The 25,086-nt window shown below is 42.9% G+C and overlaps 1 protein-coding gene across 4 annotated transcripts in view; it reads left to right on the forward strand.

Moving 5' to 3' along the window:
- Positions 1-25,086, forward strand: part of TRRAP (transformation/transcription domain associated protein) — a 127,473-nt gene that overhangs the window by 64,177 nt on the left and 38,210 nt on the right. For all 4 annotated transcript variants that reach the window (XM_075830269.1, XM_075830271.1, XM_075830270.1 and 1 more), the window contains 12 exons: positions 1,185-1,331; positions 1,536-1,738; positions 4,933-5,054; positions 5,789-6,002; positions 8,357-8,536; positions 9,616-9,762; positions 9,887-10,006; positions 11,659-11,946; positions 13,473-13,610; positions 15,338-15,450; positions 16,938-17,073; positions 24,136-24,327. In XM_075830269.1, the coding sequence (XP_075686384.1) occupies positions 1,185-1,331; positions 1,536-1,738; positions 4,933-5,054; positions 5,789-6,002; positions 8,357-8,536; positions 9,616-9,762; positions 9,887-10,006; positions 11,659-11,946; positions 13,473-13,610; positions 15,338-15,450; positions 16,938-17,073; positions 24,136-24,327 (2,000 nt within the window). The remainder of the gene's footprint in view (positions 1-1,184; positions 1,332-1,535; positions 1,739-4,932; positions 5,055-5,788; positions 6,003-8,356; positions 8,537-9,615; positions 9,763-9,886; positions 10,007-11,658; positions 11,947-13,472; positions 13,611-15,337; positions 15,451-16,937; positions 17,074-24,135; positions 24,328-25,086) is intronic.

Genomic DNA, 25,086 nt, shown 5'->3' on the forward strand with positions numbered 1-25,086 from the left:
GGACCGAACACAGTTCAGGGAGCATCTTAGTTATGTATAATGCTAGGCTTCACGCGGGAATACGGTCCCGTACAAAAACATGTTTTCAGTACGGGACAGTAGTCCCGCGAGGAGGCAGTGACTCACCGCGTCATATATAACTAGGATTCTAGGAGCCCGGCTCCCTGAACCGTGTTCGATCTGGGAAATGTGGCCGACGTGCGGACCGTATATCACGGACCGAACACAGTCGTGTACATGAGGCCTAGGGGTACCAGCAATAGCAATTTCTTCCAATCCCTCTCACACCTACTCTATTCTAAAAAGGTATCTATGAAAGGAGAGACGTTAGAAAGGGTTGTCCAAGTCTTCAATGAGGTTTTTGGTTTTATTTTAAGACGTACCAGAAATGATACAGACATTATGTAGAAAAACATTTCTTGAGACGGTAACCATGGAGGCGGTAGGAGACTGTATGTAACCGTAGAGCTAGGAGCCACCGGCAGCGCGGACTATACGCCGTCCATGCTGCTGTTAGACTCATAATCGCTAATGCAAGTTTAGAAAAATCTTTTTTTTCTAAAATAATTGGAGGTACGCCTTAATAAAGTTGTTTCTATCTTATTAATTATGTCTTACATGGCAGCACGCCTACATTTATTAACTTCATTAAATACCTTTTTGTTTTTCCAAATGCTACTAGTCTCCAGATATTGGGCCTGCGACACCCTGGTTCCCTCTTTTTTTCTGCTCATTTCTTAGGGTTACGGCCACCACTGCGGCCAAGCTGAATGTTAAGGGGTATTCAGCGGGAATAGCTTTCACCCGAACAATCGTTCGACCGACCGCTATCTACATTGACAAAAGTGGCGCTGTTTCTGGGAGAAAAAAAAAAAACCAGTCCGTTTTTTTTCTAATCCTAGACAACCCCTTCATTAGTTCAGCTCTGCTACATCTGTACACGCTTTGTATTATCAAGCCGCCAGTGTTTAGCTTTTAATATAAGCCACCTAAGAATATTCTAGGAACATTTTTGCACGTAAAAAAAGTTGTGTTCAATACCTGGTATTATAATGAAACATACATTGGAGCCAGGTGCCTTTTTAATATACAGGGGATTAGATTTTTGGCTTTATTCCATAAAGTGTCTCTGTGTGCCCAAAATTGTAGGACATTTCATCTTCTAACTTGTTTGGTTTGGTCAGGTACCCTGATGATTCTGAAATCGGCTTGCAGTAACAACCCCAGCTATATAGACCGACTCATATCCGTCTTCATGCGCTCTCTCCAGAAGATGGTGAGGGAACATCTGAACCCACAAGCTGCCACGGGCACTGCTGAAGCCAATCCAGGTATTTCATCTCCAGGAAATGACATGCAAGTCACCAACTACAACTCCAGCTGGGTTGCTACACTTTGTAAAGGGGGAATTCCTTCCAGCTCGGTTTAATTACTTCAGCTCCATACGTGATGGATGGCATTAGTGTGTGCCTACTGTTGGGGTGAGGGGTCGGCCATTCTTTCTTTCACTGACTCCTCTTTCATTTGCTCTCTAGCGGGCACCAGTGAGCTGGTAATGCTTAGTTTGGACCTCGTGAAAACGCGCTTGGCAGTCATGAGCATGGAAATGAGGAAAAACTTCATACAGAACATCCTGACGTCGCTCATAGAAAAATCCACCGATGCCAAGATCCTCAGAGCTGTGGTAAAAATCGTGGAGGAGTGGCTGAAAAATAACACGCCCATGGCGGCAAATCAGGTGAGCTCCAAAAATAGTCCATTATTGCACTGTTGGTTCATGTAGAAGGGTATGTTCACACGTAGCGTTTTCAGGCGTATTACGGGCCGTTTACGCCTCGAAAAACGCCTGAAAACATGGAAGCTGAACGCCTACAAACATCTGCCCATTGAAATCAATGGGAAAAACAGCATTTAGTTCATACGGGCGTCTTTTTACACCGCTGTTTTAAAAAAACGGACCGTAAAAAGACGTGCATGTCACTTCTTGAGGCGTTTTTGGAGCTGATTTTCCATTGAACACTATGAAAAACGCCTCAAAAGAAGCTCCAAATTAAAAGAAGCTTCATTTTCAGCTTCAAAAACGCCTGAAGACCAAAGGCTGTTTTCTCTGAAAACCACTCCGTATTTTCAGACGTTTTTGGTTAAGTGTGTGAACAAACCCTAACAGTAGTTTGCAGCTTGCCAGCTTTTGTGGCACTAGAGCTTCCAGCACACCCTGGCAGTCTGATATCAGACCGCCTATCCATATAATGCATTTAAAGCAAAGTTTCCGCCAAGCAACTCTCAGTAACTCCGTATTCTGTGGCATTTTTCTGCAATTTACCAACGAACAGGTAATTTTGTGGCAACGGTCTTCAGTTTTCTAATCTCAGGTGGCTTAGGTTGCCATAGCAACCTATGACTGCCTTGGGCTCTATATGAGCTCTGCTGCATGCGCCCACAGTGCTCTGGTCTCTGACGTCAGACAGCTTTAACATAGGTAGCGGATCACTGAGGAGGGCGCTATGGGAGGAAATTGTATCCTTTGCAAAAGCAGAAATTCTGCATTGTGCTACGGTTATTAATGGCAGACAATTTAGATTCTGTTTTAAGTTCATTCTATGGATACCCATGCGTAAAAGTTGATAAGATTGTGAATAAGGGCATCCAAGAGATGCCCATAAATGGTTGAAACCGTAGACGCACGCAGAAACCCTGATGCCATAATTTGATTTCCATGCAGTGGTTTGAGCTGTTCGGGGTGCTGTACGCAACTCCCACAGTAATCTGAGAAGGACGTGTGGACAGCACATTTACATGGGAAACCTGTTGGACAGAAGCTCTCCTCCAATCGTTGTGGCCCAATGCTTCCTCTTCAACACGGATTGGGGGAGAGCCGTTCGCTGCCTATTTTCCTTCTGATGACCTGCACTTGCTTTGCAGATGTCCCGAGGAAGCAATGTGCCAATCTAATCGTATACCTAATATAAAACAACTTTGTAATTTAATTACTATTATTTAAAATTTTGTTGTTTTATCCATGCAAATTCAGTGTGATATTACTGCCATAGGCATATCCCTCCCTTCCTGTAATCTGCTGTCCAACCCCTGTTGTCAAGCAAAATGGGTCCCTAGCTACAGACAGACTGCAGGCAGTGGGAGGGGGGGGGGGTTCTCTTCACAGCCTGCCAATACTAGTCTATGGAGAGGGGAGGGGAGCAGGATGGAGCAGAGAGAGAAAGAGACAGACATGCTGCACACAAGTCTATGGAGAGGAGAGGAGGAGCAGAGTGAGAAACACACATACAGACAAGCTGCAGCTTCTGGTAACGTTTCTCTCACGCCAGTGCTGGATTCTTAGCTGCACTGCCCCTTACTACTGAATAGAGTCCTCCATGCTCATATATATATATATATGTGATAGAAGAGGTGATTCCTGCTCGCCTATCTCTGTGTTCAGTGTATAGAAGACATGATCACACTTAGGCTCCGCCCACTAGCTCAACGACACCTGAGAATTAGAGGGAGAGCCTGCAGAGGGGAAAACTGCTAAATAATGCAGAATACAAGTCATATAATGGCCAGAACTAGTGTTATTCCTAATGTACACAGAAATGACAGTTTATTCTGAAAAGATAGGTACGCTTTAACTCCAATTCTGGGTGAAGTACAGCAACGACTACTACTTCGGGCAACAGCTGAAAATACAGCTATTGCCCCCAGTGGAGCCAGGTTGTCATAACCCGCTCGGGAATCTGTATAGGGAGTGACTGTAAAATCTGCATGTGCAGTGAGCCACTTCCTATAGTGATTAGGACAACCACTTCCCGGGACCTCGGCATATAGGCAGCGAGTAAATCTATGGATCCACCGATCAGGAGGGAGCACGTTCGTAAGAAGTTAGGGCTGGGCTGGGCACCACCACTCCTGATAATGGCTATATTTTCAGCTTTTGCCTGGAGTATCACCAGAAAGATGCCTTACTTTTAAATTGTTCAGTCTCATGACAAGTAGTAGGAAAATCATGCTACAGATCTCGCTTAACGCCCTATTTGTATTTTATCAATTTAAAGAGCGGATCCTTGCTGGGAGCTCCCCATGCAGCAGTTTTTTGGCCGTTAATATTCTTTCCCCGCAATGGCATGTTAGGAAAATCCTATATCAGTCAGTGTCCTTCAGTGTCCTCCCATCTCACAGAAAAAATCTCACAGAAAAGATTCAGAAGTGTCAGGATTCTGAATACACATGACGTCCAGGCTGGAGGTCATGTGTATTCATTATCAGGACACTTGTGTATGTGGCTGCACATCGTTCTAGTAAGAACACTATGTGCTGTGTAAATGAATGGAGAGGAGTGCATGATGCTGATTGGTCACTGATTGGTCAGCATCATACACTTCTATTCACAACGCCCAGTTAGTAAAACAAGTAAACACGCCCAGTTAAAAACACAATACACGCCCAGTTGGACATAACGAAAAAAAAACACGCCCAGTTGTCCATTTCAAAGCTCATTTGCATATATATAAAATAGCTCATAACTTGGCCAAAAATTACCGTTTAAAAAAAAACAAAAAAAACGTTACTGTTATCTACATTGCAGCGCCGATCACATGCAATAGGAGATAGGGGTTTCAGAATCTGGTGACAGAGCCTCTTTAAGGTTCAATGCACCTCCAAATCACTATAGTGCAACAGTCGTCCTATTATAGTAGTTTGATAAGAAAAGAATGAAGCATTTGTGTGCCGATATCTGTGAACAGATTAAGTGAAGCTGCTGTGTTTGTGTAAGATGCTCTGCAGTAAAGGGTTGTGTGCGATGCTCTGCAGGCCAGGATCATAGTAAGTGATAATCGATAAACTGGATAAAGCATAGGGTGGCAGACTCTATATATGTGTGTGTATATATATAGCATGCTGTAAACTTGCTTCCTTGGCTTCATTTTCATGCAGACTCCTACACTTCGGGAAAAATCCATTTTGCTGGTGAAGATGATGACCTACATAGAAAAGCGCTTTCCAGAGGACCTGGAGTTGAACGCACAGTTTCTGGAGCTTGTTAATTATGTTTACAGGTACATAAAAGAATAGAAGTAATGTGTATTAATGTGTTCTCAAAAGTGCTGTCGGAAAATAAAATCTGAAACTTACGATTTGATGTTGCTTTAGTCTTATACATGGCAAATAATCATGTATGTGCATTACAGTATCAGATCTGCATAATGCACCAGCAAAGGCTTAGTCCCCCCGCACACCGCCGCGGACAGTCACCCGCATTTACCAGCTGTGCTCCCGTTATAAAGTATAGGAGCACAGTCCGTAAAATAAAAAAAATAGAACGTCTTCTTTTTTGCGGATGCTTTCTATGGCCCGGACACCTTCCCATAAATATAGGTGAAATAAATGGATCCGTACTTTGATCTGCAATTACGGATCCGTAGTTGCGCATCAAGATTATGGTCGTGTGCAAGGGGCCTTATTCTTAGTGAATCTGCTGACTACACTGCTACAAAACTGTTGTCATAAAATCATTGATCAAGTCAAAACTGACCTCCGGTACAGTCCGGGACACACGTTGTGCAGGGCTCTGCAGTAAAGCTCCATTCAAGTGATTGGGATTGTGTGGGATTTCACTAGCGGTGCGCCCCTTGATACTCCGCATCAGTGGGGGTAAACAAACACTACTTCAAATTGCTGCACAGAATATGCAGACATGTCCTGAATAAACCCTTTTAATGTGCTTTTTTTTTTTCTCTTTTGTATTCCACTATAAAAATCTGATATAATAATTCTGCATTACCTATTGTAGAGATGAGAACCTCTCCGGGAGTGAACTTACTGCCAAGCTGGAACCCGCTTTTCTGTCTGGACTGCGCTGCTCTCAGCCCCACATTCGGGCGAAGTTTTTTGAGGCCTTCGACATGTCGATGAAGCGCCGTGTGTATGACCGACTGCTCTATGTGACTTGTTCTCAGAACTGGGAAGCAATGGGCAGTCATTTCTGGATTAAACAGTGTATAGAGGTCAGCCCTATTCTTTATCACGTACAGTATATGTATATATATATATATATATAATATGTGTGTGTGTGTGTTACATGTGTTGTGGCTTTACACCAGATGACTAGATAAATCATTGCTGCTGTGGCCTACTAAAAGGGAATGAAATTAAAAAAAATTTTAATTTAAAGACCCAGAAATAGCCCCACTCTTGACCATAGGGTATGTCTGTATTGAGAAAGTTCGTAAAAAATTGTGCTTTAACCATGACGTGTGAACACATCCTTAGGCTATATTCACATCACATTTTATGCCCTACTTTTGATGTATATGGCGAGAAAAGCTCCGGCTCTATACGTTAAACGTAGGATGTGACAGATGCCTGACAACGGCATCCATCATTTATAGGCTATAATTGTATTCGTTTAATAGATACATCATGAACTCTCATGACTTATCCATTAAACGGATACATTTATAGTCTATAGGTGACAGATGCCAGAGATAGGCATCCGTTTGAGGCATCTGTCACCCGTAGGCTATATTGGCATCTGTTTAACAGGTACATCATGAAAAGTTATTGAAACGCTCATGATGTATTTACTTAACAGCATATGTGGTTTTTTTTTTTTTACTGAACTCGGGATATAATACTGTAGTCTACGACATAATTCCATACCTATTATTATTTTATTCCCCCCCCCCCCAGTATACTGATGTATACCGGCCAGATGGAGGCCAAAGGGACACTCTATTGGCCTTTGTCTGACAATGGAGCCCCGTGGATACGTTTAGCGTGTACGTCGGGTTCGTTCTTGACGTACATGTAAAACATAAAGAAAAACAGTGATGATGTCAAAAGGTCCGTAATTTGGGCCGTGAAAACGAGCAGCTGAGCAACGAGACCGCCCGTCAATCAGCGCACTTTTGCTCCTTCACAAGGAAGAGCGATCGTTTACACAGGAGATGTGCTGCTGACTAGCCACCATTTTTCTGGCCATATCTACGAGCAGATCAGCCAATGAATGAGCGTTTGCTCGCTCATCGTCAGATCGTTGCCCTGTTTACACAGGCAATGATCGGGAACGAGCATTTATATCAATTCTCATTTACCCGATCATTGGCCCGTGTATAAGGGCCTTTAGCCACAAGTCTGAGTATAATTGATGCTCGCCTTGTGTATATTCCCTTTTAGACTTGTGTCCGTTCTGCAATATACAAGTAATGCAGATGATTTCTGCTGGTTATAAACACATGCCGGCTCCTATGACTAGAGAAGGAAGCATTATAAAACATTTAGGCTAAGTGCCCACTTCAGTCTTTTTCTTCAGGGTGCTAGCTGTTTTTAAGACGGCTAGCACCCTGACCCATTCACTTCAGTTTCTTTTACGGTCCGTTGCTCCGTTCCGAGAAAAATAAAGCATGTCCTACTTTGGTCCGATATTCCGTGACCGTGGGGCCCATGCAAGTCAATGGGGCCATCAAAAAAACTGAAGGCACACGGAAGGCATCCGTGTGTGACGGAGCCGTTGCCTAGCAACAGCCGGGCGGGCAGAAGTATATTATACATTACACTAATCGGCAGCCACTTGTCTCTATCAATCACTGATAGAGAAAAGAGGCTGCTGATTAAAAATAAAATAAAAAGGAGTTCATACGTACCCGGTCATTGTCTTGGTGACGAGTCCCTCTTCTTCCTCCAGTCCGACCTTCTTGTGTGACGCGGCAGCCTGTGATTGGCTGCAGAGGCCGCTGCTGAGGCGGTCACATGGGATGTAGCGTCATCCCTGGAGGTCGGCCTTCTGACGTCATCCAGACTTGCGTGACCGCCACTACAGCCTGTGATTGGCTGCAGCGGTGACATGGGATGAAACGTCATCCCAGGAGGCCGGACAGGAGGAAAACGCAAGGAGTTCTGGGTAAGTATGAACTGATTTTTTTTATTTCAGAAATTGTATTTTGCGAGTGCCGAGCATGGTCATTCTTCAGCGCTAGTCACTGTCCAGGGTGCTGAAAGAGTTACCGCCGATCAGTGCAGCCAATTAACTCTTTCAGCACTCTGTACAGTGACTAGCGCTGAACAACCCTGCTCTTTCAGCACCGTGGACAGTACCATGCTCGGCGCTCGGAAACGGAAACACGGAAATCACACGGCCGCAAAAACGGGTTCACGGACCTGTCAAAAACGGCCGTGAAAACGGTGATGGAAGTGTGCAGGAGGCCTTGGCATTTTTTTTATTGGAGTTTTCTATCATTTCCCACCTGTCTGATTAAACAGAGCTCCTTTTAACCTTCTTCCTATTTTGTACATGACTTGTTTCTCAAGATAAGCCCTCATCCTATTAACGCTTTGAACCCCCTGACTTTGATCTGTGCAGCTCCTGCTGGCCGTCTGCGAGAAGACCACTACAATTGGCACAAGCTGCCAGGGCGCCATGCTCCCATCTATCACTAATGTCATCAACCTAGCAGACAGTCACGATCGGGCAGCGTTTGCTATGGTAACCCACGTCAAGCAGGAGCCGAGGGAGAGAGAGAACAGCGAATCCAAGGAAGAGGTATTGTTTTTTTAAGGAATACAAATTTCCTTCAGTGGTGGTGTTTTTTATAGCCGTGGATTGGTTGTGAGACTTGTGTACTTTGTTTACGACGCTCGGCAGACATCAGAGTTAAATGTATACAGTTTTAAATCTGCTTCGGGTTTCTCATGGGGCGAGATCGCTTTTTACAAGCTCTTCTAAAACTTTTCTTTCTCTAGCGAGTCAGCGAGACTTTTCCGAACGGTTCTATTGTTCCACGTGTGAAAGCAGAGCTAACGAAATCTCCGTTTCCCGGGATACAAGAAATGACAGATAGTGGAGTGTTAGACTAAACCTTCTGTATGTGCCACAGTAAGATCTTAAAACGTAGTTCCCCTTTGCAGTTAACCTTTTCACTAGGTAGTGGGAAATTTATTTCTAATTCCTTAAAAAAAAATATGCTTCTGCAGATTTGCTGTTTTGCGGTAATGGAGCGTCTGCTGGCACTGAGCGAGCGCCTGTAGATTCACATTTTCTAGGTTTGCTGCCTCCTCCGACCATACACTTTCTGCAGATTTAGGCCATTTTCGGGGTTTTTAGGTGATCTATGTTGGGTTCACTTGAACTGTAGGGTCTTGTGGCTCTAATATGGAGGCTAACCTATGGCCGCATTACAAACGTCTGATTGCAGCCTTAGTATGTAGTTGTAGCCCATCTTCCTCCTGAGGTTGACTGCAGTATGCACTTGACCAACGGAGCTCCGACTAAAGACTAGCAAAAATCGCATGTGGATGACGACCTGACGGACATGGAGCCTCAGGATTTTTGAATGTTCTCTCTGTGGCATTGGATTAGACAAATTACTGTAATTTTAGAACAGTTTTCCAATATTTAGTGAACAGTGTGGGTCCACGGTCCATGGCCAAAGTATTGATAGAAGAATTAAGATTAATGCAGCATGTGGTGAATAAGCTTAATAACCTGTTTGAGAGAGAGGCATTTTTTTTTAGCGTTGGCGAGTATGGCGCCATTGTACTAGTGGTAATTTTTTTCTTTAACTTTTTTTGGGGGGGGAAATAGTATTTAAGGCTATTAAAACAATTTGTTTTTGTATTCAGGACGTTGAAATTGATATCGAGCTAGCGCCAGGGGACCAAAGCACCAACCCTAAAACTAAGGAGCAGTCCGAAAAAGACATTGGTAATCAGCTTCATATGTTAACCAACAGACATGACAAATTTCTCGACTCCCTACGTGAAGTAAAGGTGAGTGCTCCAAATCATCGATCATTGGGAAGTCTATGGGCTTGGGTGGTGATGCTCTACAATACTTAGAATAACACGGATGAAGTTGTAATATTCATCTAACCCCCCTGTATGTCCTCTACAGACCGGAGCCCTATTAATTGCCTTTGTCCAGCTCTGTCATATTGCAACCCCCTTGGCAGAGAAGATTTGGATACAACTTTTCCCAAGATTGTGGAAAATACTTTCTGACCGGCAACAACATGTAAGTTACTGTTAGGGTATGTGCACACGCTAGCTGGCTTTTACGTCTGAAATGACAGACTGTTTTCAGGAGAAAACAGCTGCCTCGTTTCAGACATAAAAGCCCCTCCTCGTAATATACGAGGCGTCTGTGACGCTCTTAAATCTTGAGCTGCTCTTCATTGACTTCAATGAAGAACGGCTCAAATTACGTAGCAAAGAAGTGCCCTGCACTTCTTTGCTGAGGCAGTCAATTTACGCGTCGTCGTTTGACAGCTGTCAAACGACGACGCGTAAATTACAGGTCCTCTGCACAGTACGTCGGCAAACCCATTCAAATGAATGGGCAGATGTTTGCCGACGTATTGGAGCCCTATTTTCAGACGTAAAACGAGGCATAATACGCCTCGTTTACGTCTGAAAATAGGTCGTGTGAACCCAGCCTTATAGTGAATAGGTTTTTAGGCAGTGAGTTCCATCTCCCGCCACTAGGAGGCAGGATAGTGCAACAAAACTGATTTGATTGGTCTGTTCTAAAATTTAAATTCATGCAAAATGTAATTTTTATTTTTTTTTCTGAATATAACTTTTTAGCTGAAAAAAAAAATTGCTAATGTTGCATCTAATAAACAGAATAATATAGCAGGATGCAAACTCGGGTGCATTTTTCAGTGCATTATTCTTGCATTCCTTGCAATAAAGGGACCTGGTATGTGCACTTGATCAAATATTCTGGATTAATGTAGGTCATTGAAAAGTAAACAAAAGTAACCTGTAACTTTTCCTAAAAGTCCTGTAGTTTTCAAATAAGTGGTGATCTCTGTTCGGTCATTTTCTGATCTTTCTGATAATCTTGCAGCTATGTGCGAAAAAACAATTGCCAGACTTTCAGAATTTCTAGACAGAAGCCTATTTCACACCGCTGTAGTATAGCCACTATGGCCACTAGTTTAGGGTATTTATTCTGGCTACATCCAGATCCCACAGGGTTCTGGTCCAGTTAAACCGTGTTGGGTGCGGGTGTTAATACTGTATTATGGATGATAAACAACTGCTGGCTACAATGTCTATGAGGCCGTCTTCAGCCTAACACGGAGCGCAGATCACAGCCGAAGGAGCAGAGTTCTCACATAGGTGCTTCCGTCCCTTCGTTTTCACGACGCTGGTGGTCTCCGCACCCAGACCCCCACCAATCAAAACCTCTGATATGTCGCTATGACATACTAAAGGTTTTCTGACACCATTTTCCCCTGGTTAATGTTGACTCTCATCGAATCTGGTGACCAATAAAATATAACATCCATTCAGTACTTTGTAATGTAGTATAGGGGTTAATAAGGAGTTGTAGGTCATCCCCATCTATGTCTGACATGTTCACATTATCAGTGAATGACGTGAAACTCTAGGATGATACGCGGATTCATAAGATCTTTATTTTGCTGTAGAAGCTTTACGTATGCGGCCATGAAGTTTATACGTGGCTTATGACGAGAGAGTGAGATTGCTTGCGGTGATAGAGATGCTGTGTTCCTGCAGGTATATACTGTATCTGCTTAACATTTACAAGGCCTCCCTCGTATCATTCACATGAGTTATGGACTGATCCAGGTGCTCTGGAGATCCCAGTTCATTGGAGCTTGCAATCATTGCGATTTTTTTTCTTTTTGTTCCCAGGCGCTGGCTGGGGAAATCAGCCCATTCCTGTGCAGCGGGAGCCACCAGGTGCAGAGAGATTGTCAGCCGAGCGCCTTGAACTGCTTCGTCGAGGCCATGTCTCAGTGCGTCCCCCCAATCCCCATCAGGCCTTGTGTACTCAAGTACCTGGGAAAGACGCACAATTTGTGGTTCCGCTCCACGCTCATGCTGGAGCATCAGGCATTCGAGAAAGGTCTCAGTCTGCAGATCAAACCCAAGCAGACGACCGAGTTTTATGAACAAGAAAGCATTACCCCACCCCAGCAAGTAAGTGTCGTTCCTTCTGCCTCAGCACTTTTGGAGAAGGTATTTATATAGATTCTGGCTGGCAGACAGGAGGAAAGTAATAATCTTTTACTGCGCTGATAATGTTCCATGTTCTTTGTTTTTCGTACCAAATGCACTATGAACGCGTATCCCGAGCCATTATAACTTGATTCCATTTTCCCTTTTGCTCAGTTATTTTTCGGCTCTTTTCCGGTGGACAGAGATGTTCAAATAATTAAAGTCAGACAAAAAAAACTGCTCTTAAGGACAATTAATAAAGATCGGCTCCATTCCAACGTAATACAGGGGGGTGCCATGAAAAAGTGCTGGCTTATCATGCCGAAATCAAAACCCACAAAAACAGGCCATTAAAACCGGATCATTGTGTGCTGTAAACACTGGCATACAATGCAGAGGACAGATGCCAGCTAGTAGGCGGATGAGCTGATGAGCCGCCCGTGCCGGCCTCATGAAGGTCATAGAATGGGTTACGGGGCTTTTCTATATTGTGCTCTCCTCTTTATCGTAGCAAAATTATTGCTGGATCCACAGTGACAGCGGTTCAATGCTTTATTCTACTTCCCTCGTAGCCAGAACCTGGTGCCTCTTGCCCAGCTAACATCTACAGTATCCTGCCGGAGTGACTACATTTCCCATGTAGATGTGCTAGACATATCCAAGGAAGATCGGACTGTCACCTCCGCCTCAAACATAGAATCCCTTTAATCAAATGTCCGACATAATACTCAACACCTGGATAGACCAGTTGGTAGAGCTGGGTCAATTCTCGCTTGTGTGCCTATTGCTGTAGTAATAAGACTAAGGCAAGTAATGGCAGGATTCACAGTGCCCCCTTAACGCCTACTTCTATTTATCGCATAAGAAAGGTTGCCCGCTGCCGGTGTTACAATGTAACTGGAGTAATATATGAACCCAACGTAAAGGTGGCCACAGACCCTCAATGGCTGTCGGCCGCATAGCTATTCCTAGCAAACTTCCCATACACATTCACGGTCGGTTCGGACAAGCGTGCATGTGTTCTCAATCGGAAGAGGGAAATAAGCTGCTGCCAGAAACCTCTGGCAGCAGCTTATCTCCTTTCGGGGAAGAAAAAAAAAAAGGATCGGGCATGTTGAATTTAGAATATGCTGAATGCCAAATAAATGAATGCCGAACATATAAGACACATTGGATGGTTGACCTGTCCCGCTGAAATCAGGGTGTTCGGCTGACGTAAGTCTTATGTGTCTGTCCACCTTAAGGCCTGGTACCACGAAGTTCTTCACTGTCCCGAAGAGAAATAACCCAGAACAAGCCAGGCCCTACCTGATTCATTTCCGGGGTGAAGCTTTCCTGGCTATGCTGATATCTCATCTCACCCTTATGACCAGTGTCAGTAATCGCTTCATCCAGTGGTGGCTTTGTTTGCCGATGTGTCCTTTATCTTTTACAGCAGGATTATATGTCCCTGTTGGATAACAATGATGTCCTTATTCTGTCTAAAAGTCCCTGTCTGTTTCTTTCAGGAGATTTTAGATTCCCTCGCAGAATTATATTCCCTTCTCCAAGAGGAAGACATGTGGGCTGGCTTGTGGCAGAAGCGTTGCAAGTTCCCAGAGTCCGCTACAGCCATTGCATATGAACAGCACGGCTTTTTTGAACAGGTACAATGTTTTACACTGTCCATAGATCTACATCTTATCTGTGAGAAAAAGAATGAGTCTTGTAAATCTCTATTGAGCGATATCCAGCACCTCTTTGTATCAGAAGTGCCCCATATTCCCCCTATACACAGCCCAATTATTCACCCGGTTGTTGGGTCATGCAAACAAATGCTTTAACTGGTACAACACTAAAATGTTTAAAAAGTTTGTTCACAGGATAGGTCATCAGCAGATGATCAGTGGGGGTCCCACACCCGAACCCCACACCGATCAGCTGTTCTACCTGCCTCCGGGCACCAGATGTTATGCAGTGGCTGGTGTCGGAAGTAGATGGCGCTGTACACTGTATCGCGGCTGTGCTGCAGTACTGCAACTCTGCTCCTCTTCACTTGAATAGGAGTAAGGCCACTATACTGTGACCGGAGCCATCTGCTTCCGACACCGGCCACTGCATAACATCTGGTGCCCGTAGGCAGGCAGAACAGCTGATGGGTGTGGATATTCTGTGTATAGGTCATCCGTATGAAAAACCGCCCTGCGCTCGGGCAACCCCATTAAGTTTTATCCAAATACATGTAAATCATTTTATAATGAACAGTTGTGCTACTTCGTAAAATATAAGATATATCATGTACAATAAGCCCCCCCCCCCTCCCCCCCCCCCCTAAAAGGTCTATACTTGCTGTCAGTGTATGGAAAGTTTCTTGATTATGTACAGAGGCTTAAAACCTGTTCTGAAAATGTTTAACGGATACATGTGCACCAGTGTCATTGGGGCACAGGTTGCTGCTCCGTTTTTCGGATACAGAGCTCCTGTCCATGCAGGGCATTTGGAGATTAGGAAAACGGAGCTCCAACCTCTCTAAAGATACATTAAGAAAAAAAGAATGAAAAGGGGGGCATTAAAATAAAATGTAATTTGCCGATGTATATTTTCAAGAATTCTAAGGATCATTAGGCCCTGTTCACACTGAGTATTTTGACGAGCTTTTTGGAGCGGAAACTCGTCAAAACTCGTTCCTCAAAACTCCTCAAAACTCGTTCCTCAAAACTCGCTCCTCAAAACTCGTCAAAAACCGGCCGAAAATGCCTCCCATTGATTTCAATGGGAGACGGGAGCGGTAAAACCGCCTCGCGGGAGAAAGAAGGGACATGCCCTATCTTTGCGCGTTTACGCCTCTGATCGCCCATTGGCATCAATGGGAGACAGAGTGTATTTCGCTGAGATTTTTGCCCGTAGCACTTAATGGCCGCGGGTGAAAAACCCGGCGAAAATCGCGGCAAATGACGTGCTGGAAGGACCAAATCTGCCTCAAAATCCCAAACGGAATTTTGAGGCAGAATTTTCCTCCTGCAAAAAAAACTCAGTGTGAACATAGCCTTATAGACGTTTATGGCCCATGGTGGTGATCTAAATAAATTGAGAGGGCATTTTTTTCTTCTTACATGCCTGGTTTATCCTTACCCCAGCACCCCTGTTGTTCGTGGACCCAAAGAAGCAGTAGTGTATAGTGGGAGTGTATTGTTGTTTTACCTTTTAATAGTCCCTTTAAGGATCTTAAGACAAATCTGAAATACTTTTTAAAACTTTGCAAGTCTGATCCAGTTCTGTTCTCCACGTGTCGGTCGATGTGTGAACGTATTGATCTGTCTCCGGGTGCAGAATGTGCACGTACAGATCCTGTAGATGAAAAGCTATTGATTCTTTTGAGCTTTTGTTCTTTTAGGCTCAAGAAACATATGAAAAAGCAATGGAAAAAGCCAAAAAAGAACATGAAAGAAGCAACGCGTCTCCAGCTGTTTTTCCAGAATATCAGTTGTGGGAGGATCATTGGATTCGGTAAGTGAATTATGTCTTTTCTTTCTCCTTCTTTTTGTAGTTTTTTGTTTTGTACGTTATTTTTTTTATACTGTTTTCAGTGCTTGGTAGGTTCTCATGGGAAAAGATGGATTCTAGGACGAAAGGTGTTTTATGTTTTTAAGAGAGTTCAAGAAATATTAGTTTTTCATGTATTGCTTATTAATATTAACTTATTTTTGCTATTTAATTATTTGTTGTTTTTATATTAATGGGGCAGTAAAATATCTGATCCAAAACACAAAAATTTGCACACAGCATTTATAACGAATCTTTCATACATTGTGCACCATTGTCGCCTTGATTTTCTATGTTGCTTTATAGAACAGTGCCACCTATCGGTTTATATTTCATGAACTACTGTCCGGTTTCCTTTAAACTAATCTTTATCTGGAGGGGGATATGGAATGTAGTCCCCATCTTTCAAAACCTGCCATGATGGTAAAACATCTAGGTAGTTCTGATCTATAAAAGCCTATAAACATTCATAGAAGCCTCCGTTAAGCTGGCCATATACTTTACATAGCTATTCCTCCCGATTCCTCCGTACACTTAAATGCTTGGCTCGGCCGAGCGTGCATGTGTTCTCAATAGAAGGAAGGGAGAGAGCCCCTGTCAGACCCCTCTGGCAGCTGCTTACCTCCTTATGAACAAAAGTACTAGGCTTGTGGAAATCCAGCATGCCCGACCCCTCTTACCCCCGACGTCTGTCAGGACACTGCCATACGCATTGGATGATCAACGGGTTCGGTCGACATTTATGCAATGTCTGTCCACTTTAGGCCATGATCACACACGCAGTTATTGTTGCAGTGTTTTAAGCCAAAGCCAGCAGTGAATCCGGAAGGAAGGAAAGGTATAAAGGACGGACTGATGTGTCTCCTTTCTTTTGTTCCCACTTCTGTTTCTGGCTCAAAAAAAACTGATCCAAAATCTGCATCAAAACTGTGTGTGTGACCCTGGCCTTACAGGGTGACATTAGCCCCTGGTAGAGGTGATCTGTGTTTGCTTAGACCAAGCAGCTCAGCTATGCCAGGGTAGCGTGTTCGCCGCGTCCAAGAGACGCAGCGGCATTGGCTATATTCACTACACGGTACACGAAGAGCGCCGATGGAAGCGCTTATAAACCGCTTATGTCTTCACCTCCGGGTCTCCTTCGAGATTACCTGCACTTTAAACCCGTGCCATACATTTGCAATTGTGCGGGTTTAAAGCCCAGGCCCGTATAATAATTTCTTGTATATATCGGGCACTATATGCGTATCCAAATGATTCTATTAATATTTGTAACATTTTTCATCCCGATTTTGTTTGGAGCCTCATGGGTTAAGCCGTCCGTGTTTCTGAGCGTGGCCCCTGTGTAATTGTTGAATAGAAGTTGTCGCATGAAGGCTTAAATGACATGTTGTAGGAGAATGGCGTCGTGTGTTGTCTCCTCATTATCATTGTGTGCCTTGTCGCTTTCTTAGATGCTCTAAAGAACTGAATCAGTGGGAGGCATTGACGGACTACGGCCAATCAAAGGGCCACATCAATCCATACCTCGTCCTTGAGTGTTCTTGGCGAGTCTCTAATTGGACGGCTATGAAAGAAGCCCTCGTACAGGTCGGAATCCTCTCCTTTCTCCCCTGATTTTTGAGAATCCGTTCCCTCATTCTTACTCACAATGTTTGCACAAAGTCAGCATTACAGCTCATTTCACTGAGGCAATAAGCCAGTCTGTAGGGAATCTCTTTGATTTAGAACACAGCTGCGGTTTCTGGCAACTAAGGCTTATTGCTAATAAATGGTTTTGGTTCTTTTTAATCAGCCATGTTGCTTTAGAGATGAATTATTAACCGTTTTCACTCGGGGTTTAAGTAACTTTACGTTGTGTTGCTTTTGAGTTGCATGTAAAGGTAAGGCTAGGTTCACACTGCGTTTTTGTCCGCCACTTAACATATACACCAGAAAAAGCTCCCGATGCATATGTTAACGTAGGGCTGGCGCACGTGCCGAACGGTGGCATGCTTCACTCATAGAGTAATGTAGGATCTTTTTCATGATGTATCAGTTAATCTGTTTAATGCGTCAGTGACGCATACGCTACAATGGCGTCCGTTTAACAGATGTCATGAAAAGCTATTGAAAGCCCATGACGTATCCATTAAACGGAGGCCTGTGACCGAAGCCATACATCATTTTTTGGGGTACACCGAGGTGTACCGGCCAGACGTAGGCCAAAAGGACCTGCTTTTTGCCTCAATTTTACTAATGCATTCGCTATGGAGACTATTAGGGTATGTTCACACGGGCTATTTTCAGCCATTTTTCGGGCTGTAAACGTCCTGAAAAACAGCTGAAACTGGGGGGGCTGAACGCCTCCAAACATCTGCCCATTGATTTTAATGGGAAAAAACGGCGTTACGTTCCCACAGGGCGTTTATTACGCGGCTGTTTTTAAAGACTGCCGCGTTAAAAAAAATACTTGTAAAAAGAAGTGCATGTCACTTCTTGAGCCGTTTTTCATTGACCCAATAGAAAAACCTCTCCAAAAACGGCCGTCAAAAAACGCAAGTTGCTTAAAAAACAGCTGAAAATCAGGAGCGGTTTTCCCTTGAAAACAGCTCTGTGTTTTCAGCCATTTTTTGTTAAGCGTGTGAACATACCCTTAGTGTGGCATATTAAGGGAGTATGCGCCCGTTCCATGTGTTTGTGCTATTGCAGATCAGCTCTCTTAAAGTTAATGGGGGTCGAGCTGAAATACCGCATACAACCTGTGGACAGATGTGACATGTTTTTGGAAGAAAACAGCTATGTTTCTTTTAATCCTGTACATCACCTTTAAAGCGGAGCTATTGGATCACATAAGATAATAAATCTTCTTTGGACAACCCTTTTCCATAAGTCTTTTAAGGGATGTGGATTGAACAGAGGGAGGTTCTCCTGTTGGCCCGACCGAATAACTGCTGTAGAGAGTGGACTGATAAGGATTACTCTAAAGTGGGAAAAACCCACTGGGACATGTTGTGTTTTTAGACGTAGACCGTGGCTCCTTCGATCAGTTTGTGTCCTTTAGTCTGCTATAGGATAGAAAGTGTGCGTGTGTGTGTGTGTGTGTGTGTGTGTGTGTGTGTATATGTATATAACATATATATATAGAGAGAGACTCAAAAACCATAGGACGTGGGAACGGCACCAGGACTTCAATGAATATGAAAAATGGCTGCTTTATTCACCTCAAGTGAGCGCCGTTTCGGTTCAAGACCGAACCATTCTCAAGCTATGTCTTGAACCGAAACGTCGCTCACTTGAGGTGAATAAAGCAGCCATTTTTCATCATCATTGAAGTCCTGGTGCCGTTCCCTTGTCCTATGGTTTTCTGTACAAATTCGTTGGGGAAGTGATTCATCCTCTGGTAACGTGCACATGGTTTAATATTTAGATGCGGTGGAGTGCTGTGTTCAGTTGTGTTTGGACTGTGTGTGTGTGTATAATATTAGTGTGTGTATACATTGTAGCATGCAGAAAATGTGATCATAATACATTTAATGAGTCCTCTGGTTAGATAACGTATAGACTGCAGCATCGTCAATTGTAACGCAGAGGCAAATGAAGTGATTTGTATCTGACAACTTCCACGCTTCTTAGAGTATTCCTGCCCATTAAATGCCGCCTCTAATTATAAACAAGAGGAAGACCATAAATTCTACAAATACATTCCTAATGAATCCTGATTCATATACTGGACCTGTCATTCACTTAACCTTCATCTCGTCCTTTGTGAAATCTCCGCTCGGTAGGATACACACGGCGCACAATGGTCCGTTCTGATAAATGAATACTTCCCGGAGACTCGGGGTGATGGAGAGCAGCTGGCGGTGGGCGGTGTGACAGCTGTCCTATACAAATGACATGGTCTGCAAGGTCCCGGAGCCTCAGTGATCTTATCTAGTGGTCGCCAAGGGGTCATATTTCTATTAATTGACCAAATTGTCTTGTATGAAAGCTAAATGAGCAGGTTATGACACCACAAGTGATTTCATATATTATAAGCTCGACCTATCTGAGTACGGTCTGTAAATTGGTTGAGAAACAGCTGTATCATATGCTGAGCTCTAATTTATGCTGAATTCATGGGGTGAACCACCATGGGCTTTAGTCGTCCCAGCCATAGGCCCGAAATCATTGCTCATGTCGCTCCAGCCTTGTATTTGTCACCCTACAACTAAGGCCCGGTTCACACAGTGACTACTGATGGTCACCTGTGCATGGCAGATACTGCTGTCCGCTGTTACTACAAGTCTATGTGGTACGTGCAGTGCATCCATAACGCAAAGCTGCGGACCTATTGTGGTAGATTGTCACTTTACCTTGATACAAACAGGACAGACCAAACAAACAAGTGGGTTGTCCCGCTACTTGGCCGCTTTCTTTACCTGGGTACAGCTGGCAGCATAGAGAGTGAGGACGTTGGCGCCAGCAATAACAATGATAGGCATATTTCAAAGTGTGTCTTTTTTAAAAAATTGGTTAACTAGTGTAAAGTGAAACTCCAATTTACAGCAATTTCTTAAAGGAACGAATACCATAAACTGTATGTCCGTCTGTAGAGATTTCTGCATGTTCCTGAATCGATATTGCATAAAACACTATTGCTATTATCTTCCCTCTTGATCCCTTCCATTTTCAACTTGCAGATTTTTGACGGGGGTGGGGCTTATTTCTGGTTTCTTATATTATGGGGGAGAGCTCCTGCTGCAGCCAGATGCCTTACAGCTAGACAGGTCTAATTCAAGGGTTGTGAGACGGAAGCTGGGGGGGGTGAATGCTCTCCTGGGACACATATATAAGAATATGTTATATATTTATTAGTTTTGGTTGCATTATGAGACTGCATAGGAAACACAAGGAGGATATTGAGGAAGGAATAGGTGGAAATTTTTTTTTATTTTTTTTTCTCCTCCTGTGGCTGCCTGCCACTATTAGCAGAATCACTCCTGTTGGTAAAGGGAGCATTACAAGTGCTGGGCATTTATTAGGGCATTGCTGTGAATTATCCCAATATATTTAAGGTGGCCTCCCTGGTAGAACTAGTGATATAATTTCTCCCTTTAACTGATGTTCTTGCAGAGGGCATTTGTCATCCAGTTAAGGGTAGGTACATTGTATAGTCCGTTTTTAATCCCCAAGATGAAACTCCGGGAATTGATCATGTCTGACAGGACTAGGTTGTGATGCCTCGAAAGTTAACTGGAGGTGACAGCCACCGGTGACTGCAGGCACTGCCCTGGATAGAAAGATATTTCCCGTAATGAGGCATGTGCTAATTTACTAAGGGAAAATGCTAAAGCAATGCATTGTGATTCTGCCGCCGTATTCCTGTCTGTAAAAGGATCGGGGAACACTTTTGCTTGGCAAGCGCTCTTTAGAGCTTCAGTGTACGGCGACTAAATAATGGTGGATTTCTATCGGCGCATTATTCTCTGTTCCTGCTTGCTGATGGATCAGTTTCCCACCTAGACGTCATGTGATTAGTTTACAAAGTTTTTTTTGTGTAAGTCCGTTCTACCTCTGAAGAGAACAGCGTAGGCCGTGTTCATGAGAAGAGGAGGAAGTGCCACGTATATCCAATGTCTGACTAATATTATTATTATTTACTGTACAATGTATGTTCAACATGAAGTACACCGACTAAAGAGGAGATGTCACCTCTCCTGACGTGTCTCTTTTAGTACATACTTCTCCATAAAATAACGATTTTAGAGCATCTTTTCTTAGAATTCTGCATTGCGCTGTTCCTCTGTTATTCCTCCTACAAATCTATGAATACATTGACAACTGGGTTATTCCAGTTAGGGGTGTGAAAGTACTCAGACTGACAATGTCCAAACATAACCGTGTAGGGATACGCCCCTGGTCAAGGGGAATGGTAACACCCAGTTTTCAATTTTATTCATACATTTCCAGGAGGAATAACAGAGGAACGGCACAAAGCGTCCTTAGAAAAAATGATTCAGAATTGTTACTTCATGTGTATTGATAAACAGACCTGTCAGGAGAGCTGAAAGTTGTTTAACTCTTTGAGGACTAAGTTTCTTCCTCCCCACCTTCCAAGGCCCGTAACTTTTTCTTTTTAATTTTTCCGTCGGTATAGCGGTATGAAGGCTTGTTTTTTTGTGGGACGAGTTCTAGTTTTTATCCGCACCATTTATTCTAGCGTGTAATGTGCTGGGAAACTGGGGGAAAAAAAATCTTTATGGGATGGAATAGGAAAAAAAAACGAGATTCCTGCATTGTTATTTGGGTTTCGTGCAGTGAAAATGACATTTTAAGTTCATTCTGCGGGTCAATATGATTACTTAGATTCCAAATTTATACCTTTTTTATTTACTACTTTTACAAAGAAAAAACCATTTTGTTACAAAAAAAAACATTCTTTTTTTTTTTTTTGTATCGCCATTTTCTGAGAGCCATCATTTTTTTTTATTTTTCCGCCGATGAAACGGGGAGAGGTCTTGTTTTTCGCTGGGCAAAGTGTCATTTTTATTAGTACCATTTTGGGGTACATATGACTTTTTGTTCACTTTTTACTCCATTTTTTAGGGAGCTTAGGTGACCAAAAAAATATAAGTTCTTTTATTTTTTTTCTGTCTTCACCCTGCGGATTAAATAGCGTGTTATTTTAAGGCTGGGATTCTTTTTGATCGCGTTTTTAACATTGTATCCATGTGCTTCATCTGTAATAGCCGCACGGCCTGAAAACCGCATCCTAAAACCGCGGTAATTTGTAATCAAACTTATGCGGTGTTTACAATGCATTATTCCCAGAAATTAAGAATCACATGAAAATCGCTACAAAACTTCAGTAAAACGCAATTGAAATGCCCTGTGGAATTCCAGCCTGATAATTCAGACTTTTTATGTTTATTTTTTACAATCTGGGAAAAATGGGAAAAGTTCTTTTTTTTTAAACTATCTATCATTTTTTTTTGTATATTAAAAGTGCTAGGTCCGTACGTGTTTTCAGCCTTTGAGGGAAAACAAGAATGTTCCCATTCAGTGACAGCAAGCAGAGGTTTTGAACAAAATTGGAATTGAAATGTGACATATATTAGAAAGTTGGCTAACTTTTCACTATGTAATGATTTACGTAATTCTTTAATGAATATTTTTTTTTTTTGAGTATTTGAGGTTCGTAAGTTTTTTTTTTTTTATTTATTTATTTTTTTTTTTTTTTTTTTTTATTTTTTTTTTACAACATTGGTGCTTAATGCTCGATTGACAATCCACCGGTGACACGGTAATAAATACCTTTTTTTCCGCCTTGCGTTGCGCTTTTTTCCTGTTCACTGCTTTATCCTGTCTATATTTCAGGCTCTGAAGTTCCCAGCCATAGGTTGCGTTATAAAGACATCAATCCCTTTGTTTTTCCTGATTAAATGTTCCGCTGCAGTTGTTTGACTTTGGTTGTTTTTGTGCATCGTTCTTCAGTTGCCAGAGGACGTCATTCTCATCCCCACAGGGAGGACGGTGGCAGGCAGGGTTTTTTTTATTCCTTCACCTTTTACCGCGGGCAGCTCCTATTGTCTAGCAAGCAGGATAGACATTTAAGACATTCATTCCCTGTAACCCTGTGCTCCGCGCTGTCTCTGCTTCCCTTTCATTTGATCTTAACCAATGTCATGGCTTCCTGAAATAGATTACATTAAAGAAGCGAGGTTCGGCGCGTTTACCCGATTCTGAGTAAACCCTAAAATGGAAAGAGTTATTAATATTTTATTAAGTCTCGTCGAAGGCAGAGATTTGTTGAGAGAGGTTAAATCATGTCACTGGCACGTGTTAACATATTCTTTGTTTTAAATTGCTAGTGATTCCTGGTTGATGACTTTCTCAATGGTGTATAATACTAAAATTCTGGCTGCCTTCAGTCACCACTAGGTGGAGCTCACAACATATGGATTTATACAGCTCTCATTGATATCTTTGAGAGCTGTAAAAAAAATCTGTAGGCAGTGAGCTCCCCCTAGTGGTGGCTTCACATAAACAGAATTATATAATTTCGCTCGGTAACGGTGTGAAAGGAAGCATCAGGAGCAGTTCAGTGCTTGTCCCTGACCCCTCAACTCAGACACCATAGCAGTGGCTACGGAACTGCTTGAAGGGACCATTGGTTGTGTAAATTATTGGAACTTAGAAGTAAACTTCAGTCACCTCCAGAAGTTTTTGGTCTTGGATATGTATGTATACCTTATTTTTATGTATTTGCTTTGTCCCATTCCGTTTTCGAAACGTTTTTCACATCACTGACCACTGGCACCTTTATAGTCAAGTAATATGGTGGCCACATGTTTCTGGTGTAGGAAAATGGCATGGACATTACTGCCACGAGTTGCTACAATGTAGAAACCATAATGTACAGAAAGCATGATCATGGTGTGTGAATTATTCCGGCTTGGGGATCTGAAGGTGACAGCTCCTATTGTTCATCAGAAACTAAGGATTTTCCCTACCACGTCTACAAGATTTTTAATATTCCTCATTCTTTCCTTCCGTCATGGTTGTATATGGAGGCTACATATAAAATACATTTAGGTCGTGCATATAGTAGCACAAACCAATTGAAACATTAGTAGATGCGTTTTGATTGCCACTGGTTTCTGATTTTATTGCTTTTTACTCTTTCAGGTGGAGTTGAGCTGTCCAAAGGAGATGGCATGGAAGGTCAATATGTACCGTGGCTACTTGGCTATTTGCCACCCAGAAGAGCAGCAGCTGAACTTTATTGAAAGACTAGTGGAGATGGCCAGCAGTTTGGCAATCCGGGAATGGAGGAGGCTTCCATACGTTGTGTCTCATGTTCACACACCTTTATTACAGGTAATAAGCCAGCAACGCTAGAGTTTAAAATGTGGCTTAACCCCTTTATTTCTTCAATGCATCTAAAAACAAGGTCTCAACCCTGCCCACCACTAAACACCATTTTTTTTAAATCTATTTTATATACCGTATTAGGTAACTTCTGAGTTAGTAGAAGGGGTTCCCCTGTTCAGAATCCACATCTTTTGGCCAGACTGGAGAGCAGTTACCAAGAGCGTCTCTCGCTCTGGAGGACTGTATGACACCGACAACCCTTTGATATAAGTGGGCAATGTGTAATGTTTAATTTCCCCTGTGGTGGCGCTGCTGGGAAATGGAACACTTATTGCTAGGTTTCCGTACAGATTACATCTGATTACTAAGGTTCCTAGCCAGGGGACCCCCTGTGATCTGCCTATTGTCGAGGGACCCTTCTAACAAGTAGGGATTTTCCAAAGCGGCCAACCCCTATAAATAAGTTAAAAATTCTGTGCTGATTTTATTACTTGATATATCTTTGTAACAGCTGGAGCTCTGTTTTTATGATATAGAGCTCCAAATCCCCTGCATAGACATACAGTAGATTTAAAAGATCACATAGTGGTTACCTGCCACTAGGGGGACCTTACTGCATACTCTTCATACCTTGAATTCAATAATAGTTTGCAGTAAACTCCAAAGCTCCCTCTGGTGGCGGCTGCAGGCAGGCAAAATGTTATCTATTAAGCTAAAAACAACACAATACTTACACAATCCGATTATGGTTAAAGTAGAAAAAAT

The sequence above is a fragment of the Rhinoderma darwinii genome, chromosome 6, assembly GCF_050947455.1.
Source record: "Rhinoderma darwinii isolate aRhiDar2 chromosome 6, aRhiDar2.hap1, whole genome shotgun sequence".
Taxonomy (NCBI): Eukaryota; Metazoa; Chordata; class Amphibia; order Anura; family Rhinodermatidae; genus Rhinoderma; species Rhinoderma darwinii.